Raw genomic sequence first — 19670 nt, 5'->3', positions numbered from 1 at the left:
TTTACTAGTACCCAGAAGAGCAGAGCCTACTGATGACAAAACTGCATTAGAGAGGCCCCTTCAGTGGGATAAAAAATCAAAGGGACTGTTCTATGAATCCCATAAAGGAAAGGAAGATCCTCAGAGAAAAGAATCAGTTCCTTTACTTTAAGGTGAGTCTGACTCCACTGCGGGCACAGGGAACAAGAGAGTGGATGATGAGTGGAGATGAGAAATGATCACAAGTGTAAGTACTTTCCTTCCAAATCACAGGTCTAAGCCGCCACAAGAAGGGATGATGTACTGACACATTTCTGCTTTTGAAAGTTTTGCTTTGTCTCTTACAGCTTTTCCGCTTCTTCTCTCCCTTACCCTAAATACATAAATATACTCTACCACTGATCCCTCCTTGTCAGGAAAGTAACTGAATTCATATCCACACTATAATGAATACATGAAATATTAATGTGTTTGTCACTATCACTGCTATTTTCTTAGTGGCCACACCAGTAAAATGCCCATGGAATTTATTTTGTGCACAGACTGTACTAAGTTTTTTGGTTTCCTGTGTAGAAACATTTCACAAGCATTCAATATCAGCTAAAAAAAAAAGTTTCTTTTAATTTTTAAAGGAAGCAACTAAAATAAAGGCTACCCTGATATAAAATATAAAAACACATTAACCACAATATGGACTTTTAAAAGGTGGGAATTTAGTTTATACTCATTTTATATTAAGATATAAGTTAATGACTTATACCTTAAAGGATTTATCATAAAATGTTACTGCCCAGTGCATTTTTGCAAACAATAAATAATTCGCTGAGAATATTAACATTCACATATGTAATTAAGAGTTTACAAATGTACAAAACTTTGGGTAATAAACACTTTAAACTTATTTTTCAAACATTGAATAAGCCCCTTCCCCCCAAACTGTTTGATTATAAAGAAGCACAAAGGATTAACTAACTCTGGCAAAAGATAGCAAACAAGGCAGGGGAGGCAAATAGAGATCTAAGTACATAAGAATATCCAAACAGTTCTGTCAATATAAAAAGATAAAATCAAAACATTTTTAATGATATAAAAGAAAGCAAATTCACATGATTAAATGCTAATTAGGTGAAAGAACATTAGAGGGTATATAACATTTTCTCCACAAAATTTGCATATCTTAAATTTAATGCAAAACACCATGTTTCAATTCTAATTTAAGAATATCAATAACATGGAGTTCTTGGTGAATCTAGATGGAATGAACATTTAAATAGATCCCAAAGGTCATATCAAGTTTTTATTTGGTCTTTGTTGTTCTAACTCTTTAATATTTTTATTTATTCATTGGACTAAGCCGATTTTAGAAATATATCCACAAGCGAAGCATATATAATGCAGCTATTTCTGAAAACAACTAAATGCATAGTCTTTAGTATCATTAAAACAGTGGTTGTGGTTAAGTAAACAAATGAATAAAAATTACCATAATTCATGTATGATAAAGTTACAAAGCAAAACATTAGAAGTTTTATCTGGGGTATTTGCACTGTAATAAAAGAAATGTGGATAATGTGAGCAAAATGTGCTTGATTATTAAAAGAAATGAAATTCCCGGTTAACACTGGGTTGTGTCAGGAGCAGTGCATTTGTCCTCATATTTTATATCAGGAACATACATTCACAATCCACCAGCTGCAGTTTTGATTTGCTAAGAAATAGAAGTATTTAATCCTGGTTCTTCCTTGTTTTAACATCTTCCCTTAGAGACCAGGCACTTCGTGCCCCGGAATGTGGCCTTGCAAATTTACTAAAAACGTATCCATTGATAGTAGAACAATTATACTAAATTCATAAAGGAAGCGAATATCTTCATTTAGAAAACAAAGCACTAAGTTATAACTTTACAGTCACAACGCAAGCCCCAGCTCTTCCTAGGCACAGTGGAGCAACCTAAAAAAAAAAAAAAAGGACACGTGTTGGGTTTGTGGGTAAAAACGTTGATAATACCACACCAGTCGGTGAAATACTGAAATAGTTCGTACTTGTTGGCAAAGAGCTGCTGCCCGAACTCTAAGGTGGCTCAGGTCTTAAACAAGACTCTTCCTCCTGATGCCAAAGCTTCATAGACTAAATTGTTTTGGGTATATAACATAATTATGTAGTATTTACTTCTCTTTAAAGGTGATTTTTAAAGACAGCACAGGAATTGTTCTACATGAAACCTATTTTGGCCAACATGATGCACAATGTGGATGTGAGGAAATGCTGAACACTTAGAGTAACTTTGTGACTAATATGGAGAAAATACCAAGTATTATCCTGAGAGGCCATGCAACAGAAGTGCTATCTCAGAGAGAGTACACAGAATATACCACATGCCCCGGGTCTGTCGACTCCAGAGGAGCCACTAACTTCACATTCACTGATGACCTTCTCAGCGTGGCTGAAGGGTCTAAACCCATTCTACTGCTTTTTACCAGAGTGAATAAATAATAAATACTACCGATTGAACTCCTTAGGAGTGGAAACAAACCTGGTGAATAAACTCCATGACAGTGAGATAGAAGTATGAGGTGCTACGGGAAAGGTATAATCTTGACTTATGCATTAGGAGCAATTCTTAAATCTTTCACTTCTTGTCTTCTTCTTTTTTTTTTTTAAAGTACTCTAGACACTGGGCAATTCATAGCAGAGATAAGTGTGGACAAGGATAGTTTTAAACGAAGGACTACTTGGAGCCCAGTAAGAATCTATGCATTTGAGCTAACAGAATTAAGACATTAGCATTTGGGAAAGGGTGACTAATATAAAGTACTAAGAAAGTCTGTTTTGTGCTTATGTATGTGGGTGTATGTCATAAAGTATTTTTGTCAAATACATGATATCAAAGTGACTTTCTAGTCATTTTGACTTCTCCTCCCCAGACCAATGAGTGGATTTTAAGAATATATCTGACTTCAATTTTAAGAGAATTCTTGGTTGTTCTCCATCGGAATCAGTTGTTTTGATCACTGTTATATCTTTTTGAACAAATAACCTATTTTAAAACCATATCTACTTACAGTATTCTAGAAGTAACCTCTACGTCATTTAAATCAAAATGTCTGTAATTAGCAGCTTTTCTCAAAACACTCAAGACACTAAGTCTCTACATTGTGAATAGCTGATGTTGTCACGACAACCAGCTAGAAAGTTTAGCTTAGAGAACTTGTTAAATACAATGCAGTCATCTCCTGCTTTGGGTCAAGGCTGGTAGTGGGGTGGGTGATGGCTTAAGACTTAGTAATCACATTTCATTCCCTGTACAAATAAATGTCCTCTTGTCTATTTGTAGAAACATTGAATGGAAAACATTTATTTTTCAGATACTATGGTTGTAAATTCACATTTAGGAGCTTTAAAATCACTTATATGTAGAATCTAGAAAATACAACAAACTAGCAAATATAACAAAAAAGAAAGAGACTCACAGATATAGAGAACAAATTATTGGTTACCAGTGGGGAGAGGGAAGGGGGAGGGGCAAAATAGGGCTAGGGGATTAAGAGGTACAAACTATTATGTGTAAAATAAGCTACAAAGATATATTGTACAACACAGGGTATATAGTCAATATTTTATAATATCTATAAATGGAGCATAACCTTTAAAATCGTGAATCACTATATTGTATACCTGTAACTTATAATATTGTACATTGACTGTACTTCAATAAAAAAATTTTTTTTTAAAGTAATGGAGATGGCATGTAAACCAAAGAGCGATGTGGTCACAGATTATTAATTTTGATACAGGGTGATTCAGCATAAGGTATTAATTATCTGTAACAGCAAGTCTGAAATACAGGCTAATAGGTTTCCTTATAACTGGCCTAAGGGCTTAAATAAAATACATCTCAGGAAAAGAGATTCTTCTATCTCTTCTTGGATTCCTTGGTTATCATTCACAATTACTTCTGCCATGGTAGGAGGCTGATGGTAGGTAATCTCATAATTTCTATGAAATCCTGTAGCTCTAACTCAAGTTCTCAAATTATGCCTTCTCGCCTTCACCAAGTGATCTCACTTACTTAAGAAACAAGATCAAGGTCATAACAATCTAAGTCTCTTTTTCTATCCTTCTCTTCACTTGAAAACACTTTGTATCTTTCTACACTGATATTCTCATTTTTCCCTCCAGCTTTGGAGGATAAGATCTTTCCTCCAGTCTAAGGAGGACCTGCCTTTGCTCTCAATTCTGTTCCTGTCCTTCTTTCAGAAAAGTGCCCTTCAATTTTGCTTTCTCCTTCTAGTATCTGGAATCCTGTTCAACTCTCTTGTCTTCATCTCTATTGTGAAAAAGATCCTAGGCTCAAATTCTAACTCCACCATTTATCTGCTGTGTGACGTTGGGTCAGCTATTTAACCTCTCTGCCTCAGACTCCTTCATCCAACATAGTGAGGAAATAATAGTACTTTCCTTATAGGGTTGTTGGGAAGATTCTTTAATGTAAAGTACTTAGACCAGAGTTGGGTACATAATAAGTATTAACTTTCTATCATCATCATTATTTTAAAACTGTATGCTCCTCTATCTCCCACATTTACTTTTTTTTTTTTTTTTTTTTTTGTGGTATGCGGGCCTCTCACTGTTGTGGCCTCTCCCGTTGCGGAGCACAGGCTCCGGACGCGCAGGCTCAGCGGCCATGGGTCACGGGCCCAGCCGCTCCGTGGCATGTGGGATCTTCCCAGACCGGGGCACAAACCCGTGTCCCCTGCATCGGCAGGCGGATTTGCAACCACTGCGCCACCAGGGAAGCCCCCCACATTTACTTTTACTCTTCTCTTTACTTTTTACACTGTGTGGTGGCTTCTGCTTCTATCATATTCTCAAAGGTACTGACAACTTCATGAATGACAAAACTTCATTCTTCCTTACGCTGTTGAAATTCCCCTCTCCTTTTTTTAAAAAAAACATTTTATTTATTTATTTTTGGCTGCGCTATGCAGCATGTGGGATCTTAGTTCCTCCACCAGGGACTGAACCTGTGCTCCCTGCATTGGGAGGGCAGAATCTTAACCACTGGACTGCCAGGGAAGCCCCCCACCGCATCGCCTCTCTTTTAATGCTCTATTTCATTATCTACTAAGACATTCTCTGATCACTCTTTTGTTGTTTCCTTCAGAAGCTGCACCTCTCTATACAACCTAGTAAGTGTATAAATTAAAAATAAACAGGACTTGGTAATATCTCTTGGATCCATCTGTATATTTAACACCTCAAGCCTTATAACTGAAGTAACTTTATAAATGTTTTCCTTTTACCCAGGCTTCACTTACCCTGCCCCTAACCCAACTTACCCTGTCCCCAGCTGCTGACATGTGGACTTTCTATTACTGCATTGCTCTCTTGGTTAAAAGTCTCCACTGGTTTCTCATTACCAAACTCTTTAGGTTGACCATTGCGGACCTCCATCCTGACCCCAACCTTCCTCTCCAATAAGAACTCCTACTCTTCTCAAGCATGGAGCCTTATAACCCGCCACACTTCCTTAATAGAGCCTGCATACTTCTGCTTTAGTGACATTTCTTTCATGTTTTCTCACACAATTTCCTTTTTCCTCCTACCTTTTATTTTTTGGCCACGCTGCACAGCATGTGGGATCGTAGTTCCCTGACTAGGGAGCAAACCCTCACGCCCTGCAGTGGAAACAAGGAGTCTTAACCATTGGACTACCAGGGAAGCTCCTTCCTTCTATCTTTTTGAATTGGATCAATTCATTAAGGCTTAGATTAAATCCCACTTCTTCCTTACTGAAGCCCTCTCAACAGCCATTTTCTCTCTTCTCTTTGATTTCCTAGGCCATTCACTGCCTATACCATGGGACACTTCATACCAACTGCTCCACACTGTGGATCCTCCCTTTACGTGAGCAGATCTCACCTACCTAAGTAGTTAAGCTCTGGGACAGCAGGGATTCTCATAAGTATTGTTTTCTTGACAGTACTTACCACCGCTCCTTGTAAGTAGGAAAACCTTGGCTCAATTAAACATTTGAGTGCCTTTTATGTACCATATACTGAATTGGATGCCAGAGGCAGAAAATTCCTGGTTCTGTTCTGGGTGATGATGGAAACAAAGATCTCAAAAGATCATTCTTAGAAGCGCTAGGCCCTCTCAGAAATAGACAAAGAGGGAATTTTTTCTGTTAACTTTGTCAGGTCAGGTTTCTTACTTGTTAATGTAATTTAGGATTGCCATCTCTACTAGGTTATAGACAGACATTTGATCTGCTCCCAAATATCTGTGGCTTAAGTATTTAAAAATTATTGCTCATGTATGGGTAAGTGGTTCATTTGTTCCTGACTACTATCTTTGTTTTTAATTTTCCACAATCTCCCTCCCTTTATTACAGCCCTCTTGTGGTCCTATCAGCTCTATCAATGCTAGAACATCTCATCAATTTTCAGCAAGTAAATGGTGGCAGCTAACAATAATAATAATAACCAACTAATAAGAATTTCTTTGAGTACTAACTTATACTTTAAAGGTAATTTTGGATTTTAACTATACTATAAAATTAAATATTCCCTCTGTTTTCTTATATTTAGTTAAAAGATGACTTTATCATGTTTATGCTATATATTTTGGACATAATTAGAGGATTTGTTTTACCAAAACAATTGTTTGTTAACAAAAACAGTGTAAGTGTAATAATGAAAAATGAAATGCCATACCTGGGTCCACTCATTTGTCTGGGGATCATAAGCCTCCACTGTATTAAGGTAAGTCTGTCCATCATACCCTCCGACAGCATATAATTTATCACCAAGTAAACAGACTCCCACGGCATCTCTGCTGATGCTCATAGATGCCACTGCAGTCCACATATCCGTTTTAGGATCATATCTGAAAGAAAATTTTAGAACTGGAGCTGATATTGTTCTCACAATATTTTACATAAAAATAGTTTCGTCATTTAATCTTATCTGCTATATAAAATACATTTGAACATATTTTAGAGAAAAATATCAATATTTTCCTGAAAACTTTTAACTTACAACATAATAGAATTATTTTGCAGATGCATAACACTTAAACTAGTCAAAAGAGCTAATGTAAATGTTGAAAACTGCTTTAAGGTTTCAGGTTGCCTACTGAAAATTTGAGGAAATCAATTCATGAAGCTCTATGTAAGATGACTTACAGCCTCAATCATTGCTAACTGTCCATTTTTGGAGCTTCTTGTTCCTTTCATGAAGTATGTTAATTAGAACTGCCCCAAATTGCTATCTAAGAGCAGATAGATCATGCTAAGATGACTTAACACTGCTTCCAATACTTCTTGTATCAATGAAGAATTTTTCACTGGATGCAGTCCTGTAGTGGGCCTGTAATTTATGGGGCAAAGTTTATAAAGACTTCTATATCCCTTTCCTGGATTACAACATGTAATAAGCATAGTCTGAATTATTTTCTCCCCAATACAGGTGAAATGTAGGTGTAACTATCATGCTCTCTCAGAAAACACCAACCAACTCTGCTTATTATTTCATAGAAAGCACTTGTTGTCATCAACAAAACCTTCATTTCACTTTTTATTCTTCTTCTAGTCATTTATAATTTATTGAATAATATACACACACACATTCATTAACTTCCCATTGCTCTTTAAAATCCAAAGTCTTTAATAAGGCCTCAAGACTCTGCATGATCTGCCCCAATGTCCCCCCACTCCTTTCCTGCCACTCTCTCCATCATTCTTTGTTCTCCAATGACAGTGGCCGCCTTCCAGTTTTCTGAATGAAACATATTCCTTCCTGCTTTGGAGTGTTCATACACACTCCTATTGACTCTACCTCCTAAAGCCCTTCAATTCTCCCCATTCCACTGACCATAGCAGATGGGAGCCTAAGCCACTGTCCAGAGCTTCCACTGATGTTGGGCTCTTTACCTAGGCCCATATTTGAGTTTCGAACAAGGATGACTTGATCAAGCTTTCAAGCCTTACTAGCCCTTTATTTTCTTTTAGTATTTCATACTACTTCATTTTATATCATAATATGTCAGGAATGTCCCTCTACTCTTTGCTTCTTATTTGGCCTCCAGCCTGTAATTAATTCTCTGTGAATTCTTATTAGGTACAATGTCCAGTACAAAATAGGTACACAATAAATGTTTGTCATATGATTCAATTAATAAATTGTATAATCAATTCTAAGGTCAGATTGAGAGAAGACTGAGTAGGCTCTTGGTGACAGACTGAGAGATGGCCTGAGCAGACCACCCAGTGTTTACAGAGCTCCTCAGGAACTGCCTTGCACATGGTGGATGCTCAATAAAGAGTTATCAATTCGTGTGGAAGTGTCAGAGGCTTAGGTTTGATTTTTTATTCCTAGTTTTCCTTCACAGGAAATTACCTCTCCACACAGTCTGAGAGTCTGGAAGTCAAGTTGGATGCAGGTGCGTCATGGCCTCCGATGGCGTACAGCAATCCATTCCAGGTAGTGACTCCTACTCCCCCCCTCCTTTTTGACATTTGTGCACAGAGTGTCCATTTATTAGTATGAGGGTCAAAACATTCTACTGACTTGAGACAAGAACTGCCATCACGACCACCAACTGCATAAAGTCTGTAAAAACAACAAATGGGATGATAAATAAGAGATGGTGTTATTATTATGCATAAGACAGAGGTTATTCTTATGGTATTTCATTGAATTCAAGGTGCCTATCAATGATAAGAAATACTGTCAATTTATGTGCCATTAAGAAAGAAGATGGGACTTCCTTGGTGGTGCAGTGGTTAAGAATCTGCCTGCCAACGCAGGGGACATGGGTTCGATCCCTTCCAGGAAGATCCCACATGCTGCAGAGCAACTAAGCTGGTGTGCCACAACTACTGAGCCTGTGCTCTAGAGCCCGCGAGCCAGAGCTACTGAGCCCGTGTGCCACAACTACTGAAGCCCATGCGCCTAGAGCCCATGCTCTGCAACAAGAGAAGCCACTGCAATGAGAAGTCTGAGCACCGCAACAAAGAGTAGCCCCTAGTAGGCACAACTAGAGAAAGCCCATGAGCAGCAATGAAGACCCAATTCAGCCAAAAATAAATAAATAAATAAATTTATTTAAAAAAAGAAAGATGTGCTACCAATTAAATGGCACATGTATACATCATATATTATTCTGTATATATATAAAAAAGAAAACATAAACTCACATGAAAACAATGACAACATTTTCACAGCTGCCATCTGTTTGACAAGTTACCATTGAGTGTAAAATGCATCACAATTTTAGAGATGTTAAAGTATGTCTTAAAATAGATAAAATATTGTGTATAAATATACTATGATATTTCTTAAATAGCTAAGATAGGACCTGGTGATAAATGAAAGAAACTAACCTTCTCTGAGCACCTACCATAGGCGAGGCACTTTACATGTATTAATTTAATTATTATAATGATGCTATAACAAACTATTTGTATCCCTGTTGCACAGGTGAAGAAACTGGGGTTCATGGAGATTAAGAGACTTGTACATGGTCACCCAGGAAGAAGCAGAACCAGGACAACAGTTATATTAATGAGCAGTTGGACAGTCAAGAGTCATCTGGTATGTACTTGTAATAGTAAAATATGAGAATAAAACCATAGATTCAAATATATTGGTTTACTAGGCAACGTTTAGGACGTTAACATACCATATTTATATTTATTGGTATGTTAACGTCCTAAACGTTGCCTAGTAAACCAATTTATTATCAATCAATATACTGTATTAGTTTAAAAGTTTTTTTACTCTGAACTTAAAATATAAAATATTTTAAATATTTAAACATTTGAATATTCTTTATCAAGCACAAAATCTTCTTACACTTACTATTCACTTAGGAAGCTCTCTGTAGATATTTTTTCTATCATCTAAAAAAATAATAATAAATTCAGTTCACTGCTTGTTCAAAGGCTCACACATTTTGAATTTATGGATGCCTTAGTTAATATTTAGCTATTTTTAATTCTTGAGAAATAATATTTGAACTATATCAAATTTCTGCCCATTAAAACTCTAAGTATTTATATTTGGATAAATATACATATTTTAAAGACAGATTTCATAATTTTAATTCATAATTTAAAGTACCTATGACACTCAAACAGGTTCTTAAATAATAAGACGACCATATCTTAAACAGCAAAACATGTTTGTAGCAGTGTCTTGTTCTAAACTTAAAATATATTAATAGTATGGAATTTGAAATTTATTTGAAACTTTAATCTGTTAAAAATTTTATCTGTTAAAAACTATTTTTTGTGCTACTGTTCTTAATATTAAGCTGTCCTCATCTTTAACTAATACTTGGAAAAATAATTACCTAAATATGGATCACAGAATATTAGAAGGAATCAACAACTAGAAAATGTCAATAACTAAAAATGTATGTACGTACACACACACATATAGTATCATAGGCTTCCAGCACCCTACCCTCTTCACAGTGAATTCATGGGTCTTCCTTGTGAAAAGTGGTGTAGTACAGTGATTTAGAGCATGAACTCTGGAGCCAGACTCTCTGGGTTTGAATCCTGGTTCTACCACTTATCACTTACTAGCTGTGACTGTGGACAAGTTATTTAATCTCCGTCTGCCTGAACTTCATCATCCATAAAATCTAGAAGCCATGCCTCACAGGATTATTGGTGATCAAATTTAAAGTACTTTGAATATTGCCTGGCACATGGTAAACATGGTATGTGTTAAAGGGGAAAAATAAATTGTCTCTATTTGCATTCTTTTAGGAAATGGTATTTTAGGAGATGTTAAATGTACAAACAACATTCATATTGAGATAATATTAAGGGCTAAAATGTATTGTAATACTTTCTGAAGAATCATATCTCATGCAATGGTTTTCAAACTGTATTCTAAGACCAGGACTCTGTGGAGGATGTTAGGGGGCCCCCAAAATGGTTCATTAAAAATTAAAGATTAAAAAGTAGTTTTAATTTTCAAAAATATCACCTGGCTCAATTAAACGTCATGCAAGATTCAGAACTCATCTTTCTTCCCCATGACAATATCTATTACAATAAAAAGAGAAATATTATGTCAAATTGCAATAGTATTGTACTAAATATTTAAAAATAAGATTTAGGTTTCACCTGACTTCTAAAATTATGATCAAGAATACAAGTGGTTGGTAGATACTGTTTGAGATTCAGCTGAGAAAAAAAATGTCTACTACTTTCAAACTACTTGAGCAATTTAACTGAAGAATTTCCTGTGATTCCAATTAAATTGCTCTAGTAGTTAAAATAACTATTACCAATTTCAGCTTCTTATCTGTGAATCAGGATTTTCTTCATACTGGACAACCAAAACAAAACAGAAATAATCTGTGTTCTTTAAAACAGACTTATTCTTCTACATTGATTTTTACAGTAAGTAAATATTATAAACTCAAACTTATAATAAATTTAAAATAAGCTTATTATAAACTTGAACCTCCATTTGCCTTAAGTATCGAGGTTTTTGTAAGATTTCACTTGAAAGAAAGATTCTATTGACAAAAGTATTTGCCAGCCAATGGCTTAAAAGTAGCCTGAGCAACTGGAAGTTTAGACTAAGCTTCTTTCTGTTAAACATGGCAGAAATAAAAATTTTAACATTTTCAAAATTTTAAGATACAGAGTGTAACTCATAAAACATCAAAACAGTTCTTCCCTAAAGAAACGAACCACATTTTGCATCAGAAAGCATTGTAAAATAATTTTAAATAACAAAAACAGTATTTAACTGGGCTTTTCATTTTATAAATTTAAAAAATTGAGGCATAGAGAAATGATTTGTTTTAAATCACAAAGGACTGGTAGAGAGAAGATATATAAGTAATTTTTTCAATCAACTGCATATTTAAAATATTAACAACATAATTTCTATTTTTTCCAGGTTCTGGATTTGTACCCCAAAATGGAAACTAACAAAATATTTTAAAACATTGCTACTTAATTTTAGTGCAAGCTTAGAAAAATGGTGGTTGATGGATTAACACATCCTCTTCTTGGGGTGATTAAAGCACTACTGCATATAATTGGTACCAGGATGTTCTTCACTAAGGTTGCACACTTCAGATTTATGTGCTGGATACTGTGCTAGGTGTAAGAAACAAGAAGTCAGATCAGGTCATTGAAGACCATGATCTGCTATAGGAGATGGACCAGTCAATAACTACAATAATAGAGTGGTACATGCTGCAATACAATTATATACAAATTATATACAGTAAAATTGCTGAGGATGGAATGGACAATCAGTGCAGGGGGAATGAAGAGACGAGAGTGGGGATTGGAGGTTTCCTGGAGGTGATTTTTAAGCAAGTTTCAAGGATGCTGAGTTTGCCAGGAAGGAAAGTGGGGGAAACAATATTCTAAGAAAGATGGTGTCGGTTAAAAGATAATAGGAATGTGAAACAAAATGTATTTTTCACAAATAGATTAGTTTTGCTGGAGTGCATTATGCATGGGTAGAGGAGAGAGAAGAGGCTAGAGAGGTGGACAGAGGCAAGATCAAAAAGGAGGCTTGGTCAGATAAGCTACTGAAAGGTTTTAAGTAGGAAAGTGACATGGTCCTATTTGTGTTTTAGGCAGAACATTAGGTGAGTCTCTAAAATGAAGAATGAAAGGGAGAGAGTTAAGGTTAGGGACAAAGTGACCAGTCTACCCCAATAAACCAGTTAAAATCACAACGTAGATATATGATACTTTCAAAATCAACTGTCTTACTACTTAGTAGATAAGAAGTCCTTAGCTTCTGATATTATTAGGTACTCTCAGAATTATACTCAATAAATTGTGCTTCAGGTAGGTTAAATACAGAAATATTTATTTCTCATTAGAGAGCAAGAAAAGGTAAGAAAGTAAGATACTTCTATGCCTAGAAGTCCAGGATACTGTAGGTCTGGAAATCAGGTTTTAGAGAAGGCATTTATTCTTATGTCTTCTATTAGAAATAAATACTTCTAGCCAGAAATAGTAATTTCTTTTTCTTCACTTTCTCTACTCTTTGGTGGCTGACTCTTCTACCAAAGAACTAGGAAAGAAATGTAGTGATAAAATTTGAAGTCATTTCTTTAGCTAAAACAAATGAAGGGAGGTGTATTGAGATCAGATATATTTAAAAAATGGGTTTCTATTTCTGTATCTTACTACTTGTAATCATGCTAAAAATTAACAACAAAAAAAGGACGCAACTAACAGGTTCTGAGGAAACAAGACCTTAGGTCATAAAATATAAAAATATTTCTAACATTTTCTCATTTTTTTGATAATCAGTAACAATCCAACAAATAATTTTAACTCTCTATGTTTTAACCTTGGTTCTTTCCTCTTCCTGGAAACGATGATAAAACATTTTAAGTGAGTAAAGGTATGCAACAAACAACTTTTATTTAATAACCATAAGGGCTTCATTTTATGGAAGAAAGGCCTGAAAAAGATACTATGTATTTAGTATTTGAGTGGTGGCTCTATCCAAATTTGTTTACTCTATTTAGAGCAGATAAGAAGCAAGAAAGCACCTCTTTCTAAATGCATTCTAGTTTTCAGCAGTTTATCAAGATAAGAAGGAAGTAAAAGTAAGGAAAAACCAGTAGAAGAAATGGAAAGAATTATTCAGGGAAACATGAGAGAGACCATACAACTTTTAAAAGATCATATACTTTTAGGGGCTTCCCTGGTGGCGCAGCGGTTGAGAGTCCGCCTGCCGATGCAGGGGACACGGGTTCGTGCCCCGGTCCGGGAAGATCCCACATGCCGCGGAGCGGCTAGGCCCATGGGCCGTGGCCACTGGGCCTGCGCGTCCGGAGCCTGTGCTCCGCAATGGGAGAGGCCACGGTGGTGAGAGGCCCACGTACCGGAAAAAAAAAAAAAAAAAAAGACCATATACTTTTTTTTTTTTTTTTTTTTTTTTTTTTTGCGGTATGCGGGCCTCTCACTGTTGTGGCCTCTCCCGTTGCAGAGCACAGACTCCGGACGCTCAGGCTCAGTGGCCATGGCCCACGGGCCTAGCCGCTCCGCGGCATGTGGGATCTTCCCGGACCGGGGCACGAACCCGTGTCCCCTGCATCGGCAGGCGGACTCTCAACCGCTGTGCCACCAGAGAAGCCCAAGACCATATACTTTTAAAGCTATATGAACCACCAGATTTTGACTACATTGAATATTCATATAAAATTTATTCACTCAAAATGACAACTAGAAATTTATAATATCTGCACATTAGAATAAAAGACTAACAATGTTGAGCTATTTATATTTAGAGCTATTATAAAAAGAGACTATTTAAAAAGTTTGTTTACATCACTCAGAGTTATTTCCCTCATGATTTCTATATATCTTTAAGTTGGACAAGATATAGCTTAATACATTTAATTTATTGTGTTTTAAGTGGAACCTTAAATATTTCCTTACTTTCCACTTAGTACTGCCACGCCTACTGTGCTTCTGGGAGTGGACATAGTGGCAACAAAATTCCACTGGCGAGCCTGAGGGTCCCATCTTTCCACTGTATTCAGATAGCTCCAACCATCATGCCCTCCTACTGCATACATAGGACCTTCCAATACAGCCACACCTACAAGGAGACAGGAAAGAAGCAAGACTTAAAAATCTTTTAACTGAAATGCAAGTACAATGAACCTTTAACATGCAAATTTAACTAGGCAAAAATTTATGATAAAGATATCTGGTGGGCTTCCCTGGTGGCGCAGTGGTTGAGAATCTGCCTGCCAGTGCAGAGGACACGGGTTCGAGCCCTGGTCTGGGAAGATCCCACATGTCACGGAGCAACTAGGCCAGTGAGACACAATTACTGAGCCTGCGTGTCTGGAGCCTGTGCTCCGCAACGAGAGGCCGCGACAGTGAGGCCCACGCACCGCAATGAAGAGTGGCCCCCGCTTGCCACAACTGGAGAAAGCCCTCGCACAGAAACGAAGACCCAACACAGCCAAAAATAAATAAAATAAATAATTATTCTAAAAAATAATAAAAATTAAAAAAAAAGATATCTGGCTTCCTCATAGTTCTTCTTGGTAGATAGGTGGGTGGGTGAGCGGGAGCAATAGCACTGTAGCCCTTAAAAGTTTTAGAGGCAGTATTTTGAGGTCCAACAGGGGAAAGATATTTTAAAAAAATACAAGATGCACACATTGCCATATTTAAAACATTTTTCAATAATTTGGATTTATAATATATTAGAACACAGCAATTTTATTCTTTTCTCCCTTTAATTCAAATTCATGAGATTTTGCTGTAGATTTGATCCCACAACCTATTGGTGTGTTTCACTGCGAGGGAACCAAGCCAAATTTCATTTGTTCATTTATTCAACAAATAGCTATTGAGTCTCTACTAAGTGTCAGGCACTTAGTAGAACATAATAGATAAGGGCTCTACCCTGATGGACCTAATATTTTATTTTATTTTAATCATTTATTTATTTATTTTTGGCTGCTTTGGGTCTTCATTGCTGCATGCAGGCTTTCTCTAGTTGTGGAGAGCGGGGGCCACTCCTCATTGCACTGCGCGGGCCTCACTGTGGTGGCCTCTCTTGCTGCGGAGCACAGGCTCCAGGCATGCGGGCTTCAGCAGCTCTGGCTCGTGGGCTCCAGAGCACAGGCTCAGCAGTTGTGGCGCACAGGCCTAGCTGCTCCGTGGCATGTGGGTTCTTCCTGGGCCAGGGCTTGAACCCATGTCCCCCGCATTGGCAGGCAGATTCTTAACCACTGTGCCACCAGGGAAGCCCCGACCTAACATTTTAGTTAGGAAACAGATACAAAGTATATTTCAGGCATTGATAAGTGCTAATAAGAAAAAAAAAGTAGCGGGACTTACCTGGTGGCACAGTGGATAAGAATCCGCCTGCCAATGCAGGGGACATGGGTTCGATCCCTGGTCTGGGAAGATCCCACATGCCAAGGAGCAACTAAGCCCTTGAGCCACAACTACGGAGCCTGCGCTCTAGAGCCTGCATGCCACAACTACTGAGCCTGTGTGCGGCAACTACCAAAGCCCGCGCGCCTAGAGCCCGTGCTCTGCAACAGGAGAAGCCACCGTAATAGGAAGCCCGCTCATCGCAACGAAGAGTAGACCCCTCTTGCCACAACTAGAGAAAGCCCTCGTTCAGCAACAAAGACCCAACAGACAAAAATAAATAAATAAATAAATAATTATATCTTAAAAAAATTTTTTTAAAGAAAAAAAATGGAGCAAAATAAAAGAGTAGAGAGGATCAAGGGAGACCTCTCAGATAAAGTGACATTTGAACAAAAATGTGAATGAAGTTAGGAAACCAGACATGAAGGTATCTGGGGGAGAAGAAGGTGAGATAAAGAGAACAGTATGTACAAAGGCCCTGAGGCATGCTTAGTGTGTCTGTGGTACATACAGCAAGGAGGCCAGTTGGCTGAAGGTGAGTAAGGGGGAGAGAGTAGGAGATGAGAGGAAGGGTGGAGTCAAATCACATGGTGGTTGGGACTATTGTAAGGACTTTGGACTTTATTCTAAATGAGATGGAAAGCCAGCAGAGGGTTTTGAGAAGAGGTATATGACCATAGTCAGGTGAGATATAAATATGTATCACTCGAAGGCCAAAACACAAATATTGATACGAAGACATTGACTTTTGTGAAATCATGGCCAGATGACATAAATAGTCACCATTCATGTATGACCAAAACCAACATATCATTCCACTCATTTGTGTCCTGCCAGTACTGGCTATAGGAGATCTATCTATCTATCTATCTAATCTATCTATCTCCAATTACATATAATACATATTCAATTATATATATGTGTGTGTGAGTGTAATTAAGTAATTTAAAATTTACTTAAATAAAGATTTCTTTTATAAGTTCAAATTTAAAACATTATTTATTATAAGGTAAACTAGTTACAACAAAGCTGTTTTGAATGACACAAAAATGGAAATAAAGGCTTAAGGAAGACACTTTGAGTGATATGATCATTCTCCTCTGAACTTGCTGCAGTTCAATAAAGTCTTTTGTATGGTACCTAGAACTAATGATAGTATTCCATGCACAATCTCATGTGCACAAGACATAGCTGGATCATGGGCATTCTCATTCTATGTAATACTATATCTATAACATTTATCTTAAGTTAGAATTGATTTTCTTTTCCCCATAGTAGGGGAAAGTTTGCAGCTGAATCACACTTTTGACCCTGGATTTTATGGTCAACACAAATTTGTAAGTCCTGTTCATGTTGCTTTTAAGATATATCTTCCCGTTCTGTGCCTACGTAATAGTTGATTTTATGGACTCAAGAGTAATGTGTTATGGTTTTCTTTGTTAAATTTCATACAGTTAATTTTAAGCTCTTCTCTCAGTACCTTAGCCCCAACTGTCTGGTTTTACTCACTTACCTAACTTGAAATTTAAGATCATCTTTCATTGAAACCTAAATGCAACTAGTAGAATCCCTTGTCTCTTTGATTTTTTGCTGTACCCACCACCATACCAATCTTCATGCCTAGATATTTTTCACTGGCCTTTTGGGCAACCTCTACTGTGGTGCTCAGTATTAATAAATTGAGTATAGTAGAAACCTATGCTATCCAAACTCAACTATCCTTTCACTGCTACTCATTCATCTTTTAACTCATCTTTTATGATAACCTATCAAATTCTTTATTGTGACTATTTTAAACATTTTCCAAATTGTGATAAATTGACGATATGGTCACATATTCTTCCTTTCCCAGAATACATGCTTATTTTCAAAGTGATTCTTGTAGGTCCTCCCATCAAGAGGAGGAGTCTATTTCTCTATCCTTTGAATCTGGGCTTGGCCATGTGACTTGTTTTGGCCAATGGGATGTTAGCAAACAAGAGGCAAGCAGAAGCTTGAAAAGTGTTTGTGCATTGGAGCATGCCTTCTCTTCCGGCTTTTGAAACCCTGTGACTGCCACCATGTGCAGAAGCCTGGGCTAGCCTGAATGATTGCATCATATAGCCCAGTTGCCTCTGCTGCCCAGGCTGACAGCCTGTCTACCAGTACACACGTGAGTGAGGTCATTCTAGATCAACCAGACAACCAGCCTGCCTGCCCAACCTAGATTCATGAGAAAACCCAGCAGAAATCTCCTAAGACAGTCCAGACCAGAAGAACTGCCTAGCTGATACACAGATCCACGAGCTAAATAAATGGCTCATGGTTTAAGCCTCCAAGTTTTGAAAGTGGCTTGTTATGCAGCAAAATCTGGATGATACACATACATTGCAAGCCTCATCTTCCTCATCTTTGTATACCTACAGAACACAGAGCATGGCATATAGCACACACTAATCAATATCTGCTCAGTGAATTATAGAATTAAAGAATAAAAAGTCTCTATCATTACATTCTCTGTGCCACCTCAAAATTTTTCTGTGTCGTACTCATTTCTGCTTAAAAAATAAGGGATATAGATGAAAAACAATAATGCTAAAGGTTTTTAAATAAGTATGCATTTCAATTAGGTTAGATAACACTAATTGTCAACATAGAACCCACATGTCAAAAGGTGGCTTGTCAGTCCATCGTGGTACACCACAGTTCTTAAATATTCACATTTTCACTTGTGCTGGTTGCACAATATACATTTATGTACAGGCTTGTTTTCTCTGTTTCTGCTTCTCAGATGACAGGGAGCATGTGCAGGAACGCTTGGTGACTGCTGTTGGCCCAGCAGCTGCCACACTGCTCTTCTGCCTGGTAAAGAATGTGAAAATGCCGTGCAAGCCTAGGGTATGACCTTATGAACGAATCTGCAGTTATGCTTACCAAGGCCATGCCTATGTGTAGACATAGGAGGCATCACACTCCAAGTTTTTGTTTTGGGGTTGTAGCATTCTACAGTATTCAAAGTCTTCAGTCCATCTCTTCCTCCAACCACATACAGTTTGTCATCTAACACTGCAACGCCGAACTGCAGCCTCCTCCCATTCATATTGGCTACAGGAGTCCACATATTTGTACGGAGATCATATTTTTCAATGCTTGTTGCTCCTTAATAGTGATAGATAGAAGTTAGGCAAATAAAAAGCTCACCATGCTTGAGTGTTTTATGAAATTAGACATACAAAAGTATATTATTAGCAGTGACAGTAATACATTTAATATATTACAATAAGCCCCCTGCATGAGCTCATCGTTGCTTGTATCTCTGTCCTCATCTCCTACTATTCTCTAGTACCAGAGTACACCTGGCTCTGGTACTAAGAGGTCAAATGAGAAAGGATTATCTGTCAAAGGGGGCTGAGTAGCAACAGCCAGAAGTGGGAGGAAAGCAGGGTAGTTTAGCACCGTGGAAGCCAAAGTAAAAAAGTGTATAGCTGCTGAGAGTACCAAGTAAGATGAAGACTAAAAAGTATGACTGGATTTAGCTGCATGGAGGTCACTGATGACTTTAGGCAGGGTCCCTTGTTTGAGCAGTTGAGACATGATTGGGAGGTGAGGAAATGGAGACAGTGAGCATAGACGATTCCTCTAAGAAGTTTGGCTACAAAAAGGAAGAGAGAGATAAGAATTACTCAGTGGGTTGAGGGAGGTTTCATTTTGTTTTGCTTTTAAAAGTGGAAAAACTTGAGTCAATGGGAAGGATCTAGTTGTGGGGAAGGAAGCTGAAAATACAGGAGATGAAGGGATC

At 37.4% G+C, this 19670-nt stretch overlaps 1 protein-coding gene across 4 annotated transcripts in view; it reads right to left on the bottom strand.

The window, feature by feature from the left end:
- Positions 1-575: 575 nt before the first annotated feature.
- KLHL5 (kelch like family member 5) overlaps positions 576-19670 on the bottom strand; it is a 77100-nt gene continuing 58005 nt past the window's right edge. For all 4 annotated transcript variants that reach the window (XM_082611489.1, XM_082611491.1, XM_082611492.1 and 1 more), the window contains 5 exons: positions 18806-19030; positions 14429-14591; positions 8379-8591; positions 6696-6867; positions 576-1929 (listed from right to left, as the gene is read on the bottom strand). In XM_082611489.1, the coding sequence (XP_082467615.1) occupies positions 1873-1929; positions 6696-6867; positions 8379-8591; positions 14429-14591; positions 18806-19030 (830 nt within the window). In that variant the 3' untranslated portion in view covers positions 576-1872. The remainder of the gene's footprint in view (positions 1930-6695; positions 6868-8378; positions 8592-14428; positions 14592-18805; positions 19031-19670) is intronic.

The sequence above is a fragment of the Mesoplodon mirus genome, assembly GCF_964341445.2.
Source record: "Mesoplodon mirus genome assembly, chromosome: 2".
Lineage (NCBI taxonomy): Eukaryota > Metazoa > Chordata > Mammalia > Artiodactyla > Ziphiidae > Mesoplodon > Mesoplodon mirus.
This window is presented reverse-complemented; position numbering and strand designations above follow the sequence as displayed.